At 47.7% G+C, this 15,409-nt stretch overlaps 1 protein-coding gene across 1 annotated transcript; it reads right to left on the reverse strand.

Annotated features, from left to right (window-relative positions):
- Window positions 1-9,854: 9,854 nt before the first annotated feature.
- On the reverse strand, window positions 9,855-13,881 carry LOC123110303 (hydroxyproline O-galactosyltransferase GALT2). Its single transcript, XM_044530787.1, has 7 exons — window positions 12,920-13,881; window positions 12,173-12,405; window positions 11,773-12,063; window positions 11,337-11,465; window positions 11,086-11,259; window positions 10,906-11,013; window positions 9,855-10,699 (listed from the first exon to the last, which is right to left on the reverse strand). The coding sequence occupies exons 1-7, from the start codon at window positions 13,755-13,757 to the stop codon at window positions 10,484-10,486; spliced, it is 1,989 nt and encodes a 662-aa protein (XP_044386722.1). The 5' UTR covers window positions 13,758-13,881; the 3' UTR covers window positions 9,855-10,483.
- Window positions 13,882-15,409: the final 1,528 nt, after the last annotated feature.

A 15,409-nucleotide genomic window follows, 5' to 3' on the forward strand; every position in this document is an offset into this window, starting at 1 on the left:
GAACGATCCTGACTACTTTGGTGAAGCTCTGCAGATGTGCACTCAACTGAACATTCTCGGGATCATGCAATTCAACAAGGACTATGATGCTGATATTGTGGCCCAATTCTATGCCACGGTTCACCTTGGGACTGATGAGGACAGGACACTGACTTGGATGACAAATGGCAAGTTGCTTTCAGTCAAGTGGAAAGCTTTCATGCAGTTGATTGGGGTGGAAGATCTAGGTCTTGAGTCTCCTGTCGGCTTTCGCCCCCACTGTCGCGTCAATGCCACTCACAAGCAAGCTCTGTGGCCCTACTGCACTCTGAGGATCAACCCTGAGATGAAGAAGGAAACCTATGAGCTGCCTGCCTATCTGGATATTCTTCACCGTATCTTCACAGAGACTCTTTCCCTCGCATCGGGAATCTGGACCAGGTTCACTCTTATCTCATGGACATGCTTCTCTTCTGTCAGCGGGAGAAGGGGCAGAACACCGGAGAGTCCTTGGATATCTCTCATGTTATGTGGTCTGAGCTGGTTTCTGCTATCTCCGAGCGTAAGTGCCCGATTTATGGTCCGTTCATTATGCTGCTCATTGAGAAGGCCTGGGATCGTGTCTATCCCAAGGTGGTGCTGGAGATTGGAGAGTTGGTTTCTCACGATGTCAAGCGTCTGAGGAAGAAGGATAATTGGGGCACTCAGGCCCCTAGGACTGGAGTTCCTTCATCTGCTGCTGCCATGGACACTGAGGAGGAGATTGGGGCTCAGGCTAAGGATGAAGATGATGACTACGTGTCTTCTGAGGCAGAGCCCTCTTGGGCCAAGAAGCTCAAGATCAAGGTGAAGAAGCTGTTTTGCATGGAGTCTCACGGTCAGTACATGGCTCATGTGGCTGAGAAGAAGGCCCGAGGTCGCCACAAGGAGCTCATGCGTCAGATGGGTGCTATTGTGATTAGTGGTTCTGAGGATCAGCTTACCGAGGAGAGGAGTGGATTCAGCAGCACTGCCCTTGGACTGATTTTGATGTTGAGCACTTCCCGGCTGACGATGGTGGCGCAGATGATCCCTCTGAGATCTGATGGGTGTCCCTTGTTTGCCTTCACCTGGAGCCGTAGTAGCACTCCCTCTCCTTTTTGGTGTCTCGATGCCAAAGGGGGAGAGAGTTTAGGGATTTGTGCTTTGTGTCTTCCGTCTTCTGTGTTTGTGTTTTCGCCTGTTGCTTTATTTGGTTTGTGTCAGTGAGACCTTAGTTCTGGTTCTGTCAGTGAGACCTAAGGTCGAGTCATATGGTGTGAGACATATGCTACCTTACCTTTCCAGTATCATTATCTATGTCTATCTAGCTTATGAGTTGCATGCTTATACTGTTATCTATATGTTGCTCTCATATATCTTGCTTGGGTAGTTGGTCTCTAAAATGTAGGGGGAGCATTGATCCTGGCATCTGTGCCGTGCAGTCCAAAGCACTTATCGTAGCACACATCCAGGGGGAGCCCTTCTACATTTTAGGACGGTTGTGTTTTTGCGCTTATCCTATATCTATCATATTGTGCAAATCCCGTATTATCATCAATCCACCAAAAAGGGGGAGATTGTAAGGGCATATTTATCCCCAAGATGTTTTGGTGATTGATGACAATGCTTGTGCGGACTAATCGTGTGCGTTTAGTTCTTTCATAGATTCATCCATTGGCACGAGGCGATTTCCTCCCCTTGGTGTTGTATTCAAGATGGTGTAGCTCCTTCGTTTCGTTGTTGGTGGACTAGTTTCGTAGGAGTCACCGTACTATCAAGAGGGGATCCGCTTTGGAAAGACTTGGGTGGAATCACACGTACACATCCTTATCACACCCGTCGTCTTTCCTTCCGCCTCTCTGGAGCTGCCGCTTTCCCCTTGCTATGCTTTGCTCTGCCCCAGCGGTAGTACCGCGACCCTCAGCGGTAGTACCGCCGAAGCTCCCCAGCGGTAGTACGGCTCTCTGAGCGGTAGTACCTCTCCAAGCGGTATTACCGCTCTCCGAGCGGTAGTACCGCTTGGGGTTTTTGGCCGTAGTACCGCTGTGCGTCTGGGCTACTTCCGCCTTGATTCTCGATCGAAGTTTTTCGTGTCGGGTTTTGCGGCACTAAGGGCGGTAGTAGGTGCGGTAGTACCTCCCTAAGCAGTAGTACCGCTCTTCCCTAGCGGTAGTACCGCCCTGGGGTCAGGGCCCTGGCAGCGCGGCAGTACCGCTGGGTTGAGCGGTAGTACCGCCCTTCCCTAGCGGTAGTACCGCTCTGTGCGGGGCTGGTGAGTGGGATAATGGTTGGTTTGTTCCCCCCACTATATAAAGGGGTCTTCTTCCCCAAAGTTGACCTACCTCTTTCCCCCAAAGCTCCATTGTTGCTCCAAGCTCCATTTTCGCCCGATCTCTCTCCCTAGCCAATCAAACTTGTTGATTTGCTCGGGATTGGTTGAGAAGGCCCAGATCTACACTTCCACCAAGAGAAATTTGATTCCCCCCTCTTATCCCTAGCGGATCTTGTTACTCTTGGGTGTTGAGCACCCTAGACAGTTGAGGTCACCTCGAAGCCATACTCCATTGTGGTGAAGCTTCATGGTGTTGTTGGGAGCCTCCAAGTGTTGTGGAGATAGCCCCAATCTTGTTTGTAAAGGTCCAATTGCCGCCTTCAAGGGCTCCAATAGTGGAATCACGGCATCTCGCATTGTGTGAGGGCGTGAGGAGATTATGGTGGCCCTAGTGGCTTCTTGGGGAGCATTGTGCCTCCACACCGCTCTAACGGAGACGTACTTCCCCTTAAAAGGAAGGAACTTCGGTAACACATCCTCGTCTCCACCGGCTCCACTCTTGATTATCTTGTCCCTTTACTTTTGCAAGCTTACTTGAGTTATATCCATTGCTTGCTTGTGTGCTTATTGTCTTTGCATCATATAGGTTGTCCACGTAGTTGCACATCTAGACAACCTATTTCATTGCAAGGTTTAAATTGTTAAAGAAAAGTCTAAAAATTGTTAGTTGCCTATTCACCCCCCCCCCCTCTAGTCAACCATATCGATCATTTCAACTTCCTATGTTTGTTGTTGGACTAGCACCTAGGCGCAAGAGAAAACAAACATCAGGGATAAATGCTCGATAGGTTAACTAAATCTAGAGGAGGAAGAATGGAGATCGGTTTTGAGCTCGGTTTAAAAAGGCCACGTGATGCTACAGAGTCAGCCAAGTTAGTTTCAGAGGCAGCGGTTGCCGTTAGGTGTCATGTACGTATCCTCCCAACATGGATTCAGTACAGGAATGACAAAGACGAAACCCAGTTCAACACCTTCCTCGACCATTTATCTGTAAGTATGGTTATGTATGGAAACTAGTAATATCGTCTTGCTCTTTCCCATACTTTCTAGGTTGCTGATAATGAGACTCCCATAATTTTCAACAGATGAGGTTCAAGTTGGATAGCCAAGATGATGCAACCAGACAAGCTTGCACCCATGTTTTCAAGTCTGCTCTGCGACAGTATCGGTATAACTTGAGGAAAACTCGCTTTGAAGGCAAGGCTAACAGTGAACTTTCCCAAACATCTCCAGTGGAAAATATATCGGATGAAGACTGGAGGGGCCTTGTTAAACACTGGTCTGATCCTAAGTATCAGGTACATTATATATATGTGATCAGATCACATGTTGAATTCCTATTGACGCATGTGCCACACAAATCTATCTTCTTGTAGGTGAACTGTTCAAAGAACAAGGCCAACCGTACGAAAGTGAAATTCCAACATATGACAAGATCTAGTAGCTATATTGCACACTGCGAGGCTCTTGTAATTAGCTGCTCTTTCACTCTTTTCGCTGTACCATATTATCATATCTATATTTACTTGTTCAGAATGCAGAGGAAAGCCCGCAAGGACCAAAAAGTACCTGAACCAAATGTTGTGGAAATCTTCAAGGACTGTCACACCAGCAAGAAGAAGGGCATGACTACACCAGTCAAAGCCGTTGTTGTAAGTCCTTAATCCTCATGCCTTTTAACTACTACTTACTCTGACTTGTGCCTTGAACTGCATGGTTTGCAGCCAATGTCTATTACTCTTTTCAATTTTATACACAATTGTCTTAGCGTATCATTGCACCTTACAAGGTTTAAAAGGGAGGAGTGATGTTCCTTTGATCTTGACCCGTAATCTAGGTCCGTGCTAGACTTGCCCACACAATGTTACAATTGCCTGTTTGTCTGTTCTCAGTTGTTTTGTGATATGAATGATGTCATACTATGATTACTGTATTATAAACTTCGTCTCTTTATCCTTAGCCCTCAATACAATGTGAAGAAATAGACAATACATTAGCGATGGTACATGGTCATATGTTTGGAACCTGGTTTTATTATGTACTTTGCAATAAAATACAACTAATATTTTACATGGGTTCACCAGAATAAGTTCTGTATATAGACCAAAGCTATTTTGTTTGGTTTTGTTGCCTCCTTAATATCTTCTGTTCTGGTACTACTAATGTAAAACCTCAATTTTTCAGCGAGCTATGGAAAAAATGGTGGAACCGCCACCTTCTGAAGGTGGTGAGGCAACTATAACCGCAATGTTAGCTCTTGCTGCAGTGGGTCAGTACCTGTCCACTAACAGTGCCAAAAGCACGTTCCTGCGTAATACTGGGTTGGTTGTTAAGGCAATATCGTCCAAACTGCCTCATGATCAAGATATGCAAGCTCAAAGCAATGTTGTATCTGCGCTCCAGACACAAGTCCATTCCCTAACAGAGGCCCTTTGTGAAACAAGGAGAAACATTGCTCAATGTCTTCAAGATATGCATGGTTTTGAAACCAGACTATCAGACATTTGCTATGTTGTTCAGGAGCCTAGGGGAAATGAAGGCGAGGGTTATGGTGTTCCATCGGACAATACAGCATGAAAACGTAATAGTCAGGTCAAATGAACCGAGCTTCTGAACTTCTGGTGGTGCATTTATCTGCTAGACTGTTAAGTTTTATGTCAACCTTCCTTTTGTTATATAGTTGTAATTTGTTTTGGTGCGATACAAAATTTATTCTTAACGTGCAACCATCGGCTGAAGAAAACAGTAAGCCATTTTTGTATAGTGTAGGGTGTTCCCTATATTTGCACTGGTGGCGATCTTTGATGCCGAGTGGATGTAATCTGTGCAATCGCCTTAATAGCCTAGTGTTAGTTTGGGCCTTATTTATTTCCTAGTCTTCTTTTTCCCTGGTTTGCTAGTGGCCGCAACTACCCATGGGCCATATACGGGCCGTAGGATCCATGGGTCTCCTACGGGCCGTCGATAAATGGGCCTGTAATCGGTGGGCCTCGGGCCGTCGATAAATGGGCCTCGGGCCGTCGGATAAATGGGTCTACATGGGCCGTAATCAGGCGTAATTGGTATCGGCCCAGCACGGTAACGGGACGTTAACAGGCCATAGGACTGCAAAAGCTTAATTCTGTCATAGGCATAATGGGTCGTTAATTGGCCAGAATATAGGACGGGCTGGCCAGAAACGGGCCGACTCTTGCCATGGGCCGAATTTGGCCCATTAGGGTAACAGGCTAGTAACGGGCCGACCCTTGCCATGGGCCGAATTTGGCCCATTTTGGGAACATGCCAGTAACGGGCCGACTCTTGCCATGGGCCGAATTTGACCCATTAGGGGAACAAGCCAGTAACGGGTCGGAAGTAATCGAGGGCCGAAAAGGAGCCCAAGAACGTATGGGCCGTCAATAGGCTGAAAGCTAACACGGGATGGAAACGGCCCATGTAAATCACAGGTCGTTAACGGGTACAAAGAAAATTATTGTTCATTATGGGCTAGAGTCACCGTGGGCCTGTAAAGGGCCAAAAGATACGAAGGCCTCATATGGGCCGAAAGACGTCGTGGGCTATACATGGGCCGAAAGTGAAATGGGCTGGTGTTATATTCGACGGGCCACATGACGTTGTTGGGCCGATTTCCTTTAGTGCCTAACGGGCCGTAAAATGGGCTATTTGCGAAGAGACCATTAACAGGCTTTTCATGGGCCAGCCCGTTAACTTTTGACCAAGTCAAACGGGCCGGCTTTGTAAGCTAAATGGGCCAATGGTGGGCCGTGGCACGTGTCGACATATCATAGGCGCCCATCTGACCCACTAACGAGCTGACACGTGTTTCGTCCGGCCAATAAAAATTTTACACGTGGAAATTTCCCATTGGTCGGGGCTGTTAACGGGTTATCGGATCCAAAACCCGACCCGATAGCTTAACGGCGTTCCGTTACGGTGGATGCCACGTGTCGGTCACCCTTGACGAAAGCACTTCTATGACGCGTGATTTATCGTCATGGAAGTGGACACTTCCGTGATGATAATTTTGGTAATTGGAACACTTCTACGACAGCACAGGTATGACTATTTTGATTATGTCATAAATTTGTCATGGATGTACATGCATGACAAAAAACGCGACCTACTGTGACAAGCACGTATCATCACGGAAGTGTATTTTTTTGTAGTGATAGTTGCATATCTAGACAACCTACTTTGATGCAAAGTTTAAATTGGTAAAGAAAAGATTAAAAAGTGTTAGTTGTCTATTCACCCCCCCTCCCCTCTAGTCAACTATATCGATCCTTTCACAAAGCTACTAGACAAGGGCGATCGCCTCATACTCATATCCACAGTCCTCGACTCCATTCTTATGTACTTTATGTCTGTTTTTCGAATCCCCAAGAAAACCCTAAAGCTTATTGATTCCTTGAGAAGATCTTTTTTTGGGGATGGTGAGGATGCCTGCTCGGGAGCCAAATGCCTGATTGCATGGGAAAACGTGTGTTCGCAAAAAAAATCGGTGGTTTAGGGCTGAAGAACCTACAGGTTCAAAATAACTGTCTACTAATGAAGTTTGCTGTCAAAGCTCTATCATCCACAGAATCACCATGGCTAGACTGGCTAGAACTACAACATCCCAATGCCCTAGTTTCTTCGGGAACACAAACATCCTTTCTATGCCGCACGATTTTGCAACAAATCTCAACCCTACAATCAATCTCCTTCGTTTTGACAAACAGTGGAACACATACATATTTCTGGTTAGATACTTGGCTCACCCCAAAACCCCTAGCTACCACCTACCCACACCTCTTCTCACACTCAACACAAAAGCTGGTAAAAGTGGCTAACATCTTGCATTTCGGCATTGAAACAAACCTCCGTAATCGTCTCTCCCTCACATCAGAAACAAAGCTGGTTTCGCTTTTGGCTGTTTTGTAGGACTTCATGCCGTCGCTAGAAGAAGATCAACAGTTCCTCCTTCGGGGTCATGCCTTCTCCACCAAGCAAGCCTACGGCACCATCATGGCAAGGCCAGAAACGGACCTCAATGCCCCACTCATCTGGAATAGCAAGGGTCCTCGCAAGACAAAAATCTTTGCTTGGCTTCTATTCAAAGATCGCCTAAGCACAGCCGTCAATCTTGCCCACAAGAATATAATCCCCTCCGACTTATGCACACTGTGTGCTATGCTACCCGAAGACTCCACTCACCTCTTCCTCACATGCCCCCTTGCCAACAGAATTTGGCAGCGACTGGGTGTTCTGCCACACAAGCTGACCTTAATGAACTTTGGGACGCTCCACTGCCTCAACACCTGCCCAAAAATGCATGGCCCCTCGTCCTCCTCGCGCTACTCTCAAATATTTGGGCGGCGCGAAATGACATGCTTTTTAGGAATGTCGATCAATGTTCTGTAATAACAATTAGGAACATTCTATCGGACTTGGATCTCTGGCCACACCGTCTTGTTGATACGGGTGACAAGGAGGACGTTTCCTCGTGGCGTTCTTACCTCTCTGCATGATGCATCGTGCCTATGTAATCTGGACCTGCTGTCTCTACAGCCGTTTTGAGCAATATATTCAGGTGGGGAACTCCCCCCCCCCCCCCGGTGATTCTCAAAAAAAACATAAAATAGAATAAATCATAAATATTTTTGGGGGGGGGTACGCCAATGGCGTGCCTTAGCTTTATAGAAGGGAGAAAAATATGTACAAGAGATTACACATTGCTAGCTAGGAGTAACAAACCGACCCTAGCCAAGCCTCCACACCACTCCCTAGCTCTACTCGACTACTCTATGATCGGTTGTCCTCCGAGAGCTCCTGCTTTGGCCCAAGTCCTCAGCTCATCAAAGATAGAGTCTACCGTATCCCACTCGTTCTTGATCATGCCCGTGCCGAATACCCTCGCATTCCTTTGCTTCCATCACGTGTCGCTTGCGTCCAACAGATTAGCATCACGAGGGTGTCAAAACCTTTCCGAGACTGCTTATCTATTCGCTTTCTCGTACCCATCCACCACTGCACCAATCTTGAGTCATTTGTTGGGCAAAGGTCGGCCGTCAAACCCATCCTAGTAGTGCAGCGGAACCACACTTGCCGCGAGAACACGCACTGCAGCAAAATATGGTCAACTGTATCCTCCTCCTGGTCACACATGTAACATTTTGATGCTTGGTCTTGCAGTCCGTGCCTAGCTCTCCTGTCCGAGGTCCATAGACATATTGCACCGTGAGCCACATGAATAGCTTGCACGCAAGCGGTGCCCAACACTTCCATATGGCTCCGAAGCAGTGGAATCTGATTCCTCCCTCGCATAGCATCTTGTACGCAGATGATGCCGTGTAGACTCCGGACGTGTTCCAAGCCCAGATGGGACAGTCCTCGACCTGAGCGTCCAAATGAACTTCCAAGAGAATCTCCCAAAGGCCGATGAACTGGGTGAGGCCCTCAGTGCATAGGTCACCCACGACATCGTCCATCCATGAATGCATGTACATCGCATCTCGCACAAGTCTCCTGTTTGCCACTTGTGTCCGCACCTTTGCCACAAACAATGGTGCAAAATCTTTAATAGCTCTCCGTGTATCCATCGGTCTTTCCAGAACAAGGTCTTGCCTCCTGAACCAACTTCTCATTTGACAAGGCTTCCAAAAGCTTGATCCACCTTTTTGTCCGAGGTCAAGTTGAGGCCTTGCCACGGCCTGGAATCATCAGTGCGTCTGAGCCATTCCCATCTGAGTCTTAAAGTGATACCGTTCTCATTTGACAAGGCTTCCAAAAGCTTGATACACCTTTTTGTCCGAGGTCAAGTTGAGGCCTTGCCACGGCCTGGAATCATCAGTGCGTCTGAGCCATTCTCATCTGAGTCTTAAAGTGATACCGTGCTTAAACAGGTCAATGACACCCAAGCCTCCCAAGTGTTTAGGCCTGCACACTCTAGCCCAGGAGACGGCACATTTTCCTCCATTCACCGCCTCGGTTCCGGACCAGAAAAATGCCCGACACCCCTTATCCACTCTCTCCAGAGCCCATTTAGGTGCCTCCGCTATCATGAGATGATGTGTAGCGTGCGCCCTCATTACTTGATTGACAAGAATGAGCCTCCCCGGCCTCGTCACGAGACCCCTTTGCCATCCTGGCAGGATGTGGAGAGCCATGTCAACAATTGGCTGCCACTCTAACCTTTTGAGTTGCCTGATGCTAAGCTGGAGCCCGAGGTATTTGCATGGAAAGGTGTCGATTCTTCATGGTAGCGCAGACTTAACAAGTTCTTCATCCTCATTTTCTGCTCTGATCGAGATTGCCGCAGATTTGGAATAAATCATAAATATTCCAGAAGAACTGAAATTCAATAAAAGTCAGAAATAACTCAATGGCAAAAATGATTGATGAGAACATATGGTGGTCTTCATCAACGGCCATAACATCTCGGTCTTTGTGCCAACAGACACGTCTTCTGCTAATGAAAAATACTGTATATCCAACCTCGGCGAGACGCACATGGTATCAAATAATCTCAAACCCGAGGTCAAAGTTTGAACCCACTTGAGCATGGATTTGTTTCTTCAAAAACGAAACAAGAACAAGAACCATAAACTACACTCCTACATCAGTAGTTGGGTACATGTCTCGTGAATATTAAAGGTTATGAAACATGTCTCATGAGAAGACTAAGAATTAGCAAACCCTTTTATATTAGTCCTACAGAACATGACACCAAATTCAATATCAACGAGACATCAGCTCCCTCTGCAAGCCAAGGGGCACAACAACCCTACAAACTGGAGTACAAAATTACTCGCCCCCTGTACATTACACGCGGCAAAGTTTGGCCCCCCGTGATTCATCCATCCAAACATCCAATGTATGAGCTCCAGGAGGTGAAGCAGCTGATAAACATCAAACCCGTTGATGGCGTACCTTGTTTGTGTACTGAAGAACAGGCAATGGTGAGGTCCATGGTCTCCACTGCCGTCAGTCAATAGAGCAGATGTAGGGAACTCGAGTTAAGGGTGATGGACACCCGGTCTGGTGGGTGTCAGTCATGCTGGCCTGGTCCCTGGTGTTCTTCTAAAATGACACTACGGCAGTGGGACTGACGGATGCCGCCTGGTTAAGCCATCGGTTGCTCTGGTGAAGCAGACATGGATGAGCGCCGTGTCATCTGTAGTTGCAGCATTGCGCGCGGCCTAACGACAGTTTGTCCCAGAGGCACAGCATCTGCCTGGGGGACTGGTAGTGCGCCGTGAAGTAGTTGTCCACGCAGCCATACTGGCAGAACTTCCAGCTGTGAATGTACTGCACCGGCGCGGTGATGGTGGTAGTGTTGTAGTCTTCGACCCACATGCCCATGCTCACATCCTCCATCTTGAACAGCTGCAGCAGCAGATGGTGGCCGTTAGACACCAGCAAAAAAAAAGATGGTTGCCGTAAGACGATGATGATACTTTTTTTCTTGCAGATTCAGGGTCAGATGATGATATATTGATACTTTTTTTCTTCTGGATTCAGGGTCAGATGATGATGATACTTTATTTCTTGCACACCGATGCGCTGCAGTTCGGCCAGAGTAAAGATCTTACCCTTAGTGACTGAATTGCGTGACGGGACACGATGTCTCTGGCAATATTAATCGAAATTACGTAGCCGGGTCCGTTGGCATAGGGGGGATACACCAATTCTGGCCATTCCTGCAGGTGCCTGCGTTGTGAGAAGTGCACAGGTGTATGTATATGATTCACATTGTGGGAAACGAAACGTACCTCGAACGTCACGGCCCATTTACCGCTCCGGAGAGGCCTGTGTAAGAGATTTAGGTTGCCAAGATAAAGAGGCAAGGTTCTGTTGAAGGTAGAGACCTGTTGCAACACTACATCCAGCCTCACAAAGGTATCATCGTCGCACTTCATGATATACTCCGCGGTAACATTTTGCACCTGCACAGAAATAAGAGTGAGTGATAATGAAGCATTGCCAAGAGCCAACTAATATGTGAAGAACCATCATGGCTTACCCCGTACTGACATATCGCAACTGTTTTGAGAACCACCAACTCATACCGGTCGATAAATGGCAGAATGACAACGTCTCCAAAATATTCTGCTTCCTTCTTTAGTGCTGCATTTATCTCTTTTCTATGGCTCTACAAAAGCAAACATATCCCACAGTGGTGTTAACGTTATTTTGCAATTATATGAACAAGACATTATGGCAAAATGTATACGAAGACCAAACTGTAGCATATCATACATCGACAAAAAGGATTCAGTCATTTTTTAAAACATACTCCCTCTGTTCACAAATATAAGATGTTCTTGATATTTCAATATTGTCTACATGCGGACTGAAATGAGTGAGCAAACACACTAAAATGTGTCTATATACATCCGATTCACAAAAAAGTTAGAACAGCTTATATTTGTGAACGGAGAAAGCAAGACTTATCTTACCAGTGCGACAAAGAATCGAGCAACCACATTTCCCAATTGGATTGCAGGAAACTGCATCCAAGTTTTTCTAATAGCCATCCGCTCAGCAAAATGGTTTGTAGCAGAGAGAATGCCGATAAAAAGCTGAATTGGTTCCTCTGGCACAGGGCGAGCCTTCCACTTATCAGACATTTCCAAGACATTTTGCAGAGAAAAACTAGGATGAGCCTTCGGAAGAGAGGTTGCATACACTGAGTGAACATCTATGCCGCCTGTTACAGCTAAACCAGTTGCATCTTCGAGAGTGAATCCCTGATAAACATTGAGAACAAAAACTAGTCAGTATTTCCATTCGCAGAACTGTACAACATCCGTAATTGTATACACCGAATAAAATCTTTGTCATAGGAACCGAATTTACCATCCGATGAGGAAATGAGGCAACATGACGACCCCCTACATTAATATGGTATCCTTCAACACCAGCTTGGATAGTGAGAACAAACATCTTCCCCTCTAAAAATGGGTATGGCCAGGTCATTTCTGGTTTCTTTGCTCGGCCGATGAACCTGTTGAACCATGAGCTTGTTTTTGTTTCTTTTGAATCAGCCATGTCCCTCCGTTCCCATTTCTCACATTTTGGAAAACCATCGACTGCAAAAAGTTAACAACACTGTCAGCACACATAGAGGTAATGTCAACTGACACGGAGGTGAGGGTTGATACCATTTCAAAAAGAAAAACATAGTACAGAAGAAATGTAGCATCAGAAAACATTTTGGGAGACAGATTGGTAAAACATGATCCAGCCAATACATTACAATTGTATACGGAAAATCTGAAAAACTATGGAGCGCGACGCAATTACACGTAGCATCCCCTTTTCTGTCAACTAGCACCAGTAAGTCCAATTGTACAGGAACTAAAATCATTGCTACAATCTACGAACAGTCAAAATAACTAATGAGCAAGTGATTCAAATAAACACAAGCTTGCGTGCCTACGAATGGAGAATGGAAGATCAATGCAGAATGGTATATTGACCCATACAGATTACTGGTTACTGAACAGGCAATGTTGCATTGTCCTTGTGCCCGGAGCAGAAAGACAGCAAAATAAGCAAGCTCAATTACAGCTAACTGCAGTACAATGAGCTGAGCGCACGCACCATGGTCGTCGTCCTTGGAGGGGGTGCCGTCGCAGCGCTGCGCCTTGCCCCACTGCATGCGGAAGCAGGTGTTCATCTCCAGCACCGGCCGACGGCTCCAGTCGCCGCGGAGCCGCGGGTTGAGGTGGAGGATCCTGGGCGGGTCCTCGCCCTCGGAGGCGCGCAGGCCGCGCAGCTCCACCGCGAACTGCGCCACCATGACCGTCCCGTTCCCGCTCCCGCTCCGCTCCAGCGCCTCCACGTACTCCGCCACCGCCTCGCGCGGCGTCGCCACGACCGTCACCGCCGACCCCACCGCCAGCCCGCACGGCAGGAACGCGGCCGTCTCGCCCTCCCCGCCGCCACCGAGCTCGAGCGAGGCGGGGCACTCGACCGCCGCGCCGTCGCCCGAGACGATGGCGTCCACGTCGCCGGAGAACGCGGAGGCCTCCTCCCACGCCCTGGCCCCGAGCGCCCACGCCTCCGCGGCCATGCGCTCGAGCTCGGAGAAGTTTCCCCGCAGGCCCCACCTCCTCCGGCTCCCCCCGCCAAGAGCCTCGTGGCGCCGGAGGATCTCCCCGGTGATGCGGCCGTACCCCGTGACAGCAGCACCGCCCCCAGCGGCGCGGCGCCCGCGGGGCGCCCGCTCGAGGGCATCCCGCTGCAGCAGCTCGCCTCGCGAGGCGGCGGTTTCCGGGCGGGGGATAGCCGCGGAGTCCTCCCAGCTGCCGAGGCCGGAGAGCTTGACGGAGACGAAGACGAGGTACGCGAAGGCGGCCGCGGCGAGGAGGGGCGCCAGGCGCCTGCGCGCGCGCGCCCGGCCGCCGAGGAAGATCTCGGAGCTGCGCGCGCGCTTCATCGGCGGCGGCGGCGCGCCGGCGAGGAGCGGGTGGGCTACCGGGTCTGGGGATGGTAGCGGAGCTCGCCGCCGGGGAATAAAAACGGGAAGGGGAAAGTGATGGGGAGGAGGGTTGTTGGTGCTGAGCTGGCGGTTTCTTGGGGAGATAGTGAGAGTTTACTCCTTCTTGTGGTTTTGTTTGGGGTATGGAGTTAATTCAAGATGTGTTCAATTTGAGTTATTATGGATGTTTTGGGTTATTTCAAGTTACTAAGAAAAGATCGATTTATTGCCTCTTGCAACTCTCATTATACTACTGCTAGCATTAACTATTAAATGGTTTCTATTCCGATTAGGGTTATTTCAAGTTACTACTAAGATCGATTTATTGTCTCTTCCGACTCTCATTATGCTACTAGCAGCATGGTTTCTATTTCATAATTGTGTCCTGAAACTCCCATGTTATTTGTGAAAAATGTTGCTTTGCTGAAACACATGAGTTCATTTACATAATTCGGGTCTTTTTTTTTTGGTCACTATCAAGTTTTTATTGTTTAGTAAATCAACAAAACCATATCATGCAATCACAAATTTAGTACAAAATCATTTTTTTTCTTAGGGATAATAAATGCTCTCATCGTTCTATATTAGTTGTTCATGATTTAGCACAACTTGATTTAGCACAAAGACGTACTAAATCATCGAGAACTAATATGAAACGTAGGGAGTAAGTTTTTCTTTTGTTTTGGAAAAATTTCCTAAGCAACCAAACAAGGCCTAAAGAAGTTTTCAGGACCGTCATGTTTTTGTGAGTTGATTGGCATTGTCTGCGAGAAACGTTCCTGGTTCCATGGATGTATGTAATACTCCCTCCTGAAAGGATCGATATGGTTGACTAGAGGGCGGGGGGTGAATAGGCAACTAACAATTTTTAAGCTTTTCTTTAACAATTTAAACCTTGCAACAAAATAGGTTGTCTAGATATGCAACTATGTAGACAACCTATATGATGCAAAGACAACTAGCACACAAGCAAGCAATAGATGCAACACAAGTAAGCTTGCAAAAGTAAAGGCACGAAATAACCAAGAGTGGAGCCGGTGGAGACGAGGATGTGTTACCGAAGTTCCTTCCTTTTAAGGGGAAGTACGTCTCTGTTAGAGCGGTGTGGAGGCACAATGCTCCCCAAGAAGCCACTAGGGCCACCGTAATCTCCTCACGCCCTCACACAATGCGAGATGCCGTGATTCCACTATTGGTGCCCTTGAAGGCGGCGACCGAACCTTTACAAACAAGTTTGGGGCTATCCCCACAACACTTGGAGGCTCCCAACAACACCACGAAGCTTCACCACAATGGAGTATGGCTTCGAGGTGACCTCAACCGTCTAGGGTGCTCAAACACCCAAGAGTAACAAGATCCGCTAGGGATTAGTGGGGGAATTAAATTTCTCTTGGTGGAAGTGTAGATCGGGGCCTTCTCAACCAATCCCGAGCAAATCAACAAGTTTGATTGGCTAGGGAGAGAGATCGGGCGAAAATGGAGCTTGGAGCAACAATGGAGCTTTTGGGGGAAGAGGTAAGTCAACTTTGGGGAAGAAGACACCTTTATATAGTAGGGGAAACAATCCAACCGTTACCCCCCCCCCAAAGAGCCACGCACAGAGCGGTACT

This window comes from Triticum aestivum, chromosome 5B, assembly GCF_018294505.1.
Source record: "Triticum aestivum cultivar Chinese Spring chromosome 5B, IWGSC CS RefSeq v2.1, whole genome shotgun sequence".
Taxonomy (NCBI): Eukaryota; Viridiplantae; Streptophyta; class Magnoliopsida; order Poales; family Poaceae; genus Triticum; species Triticum aestivum.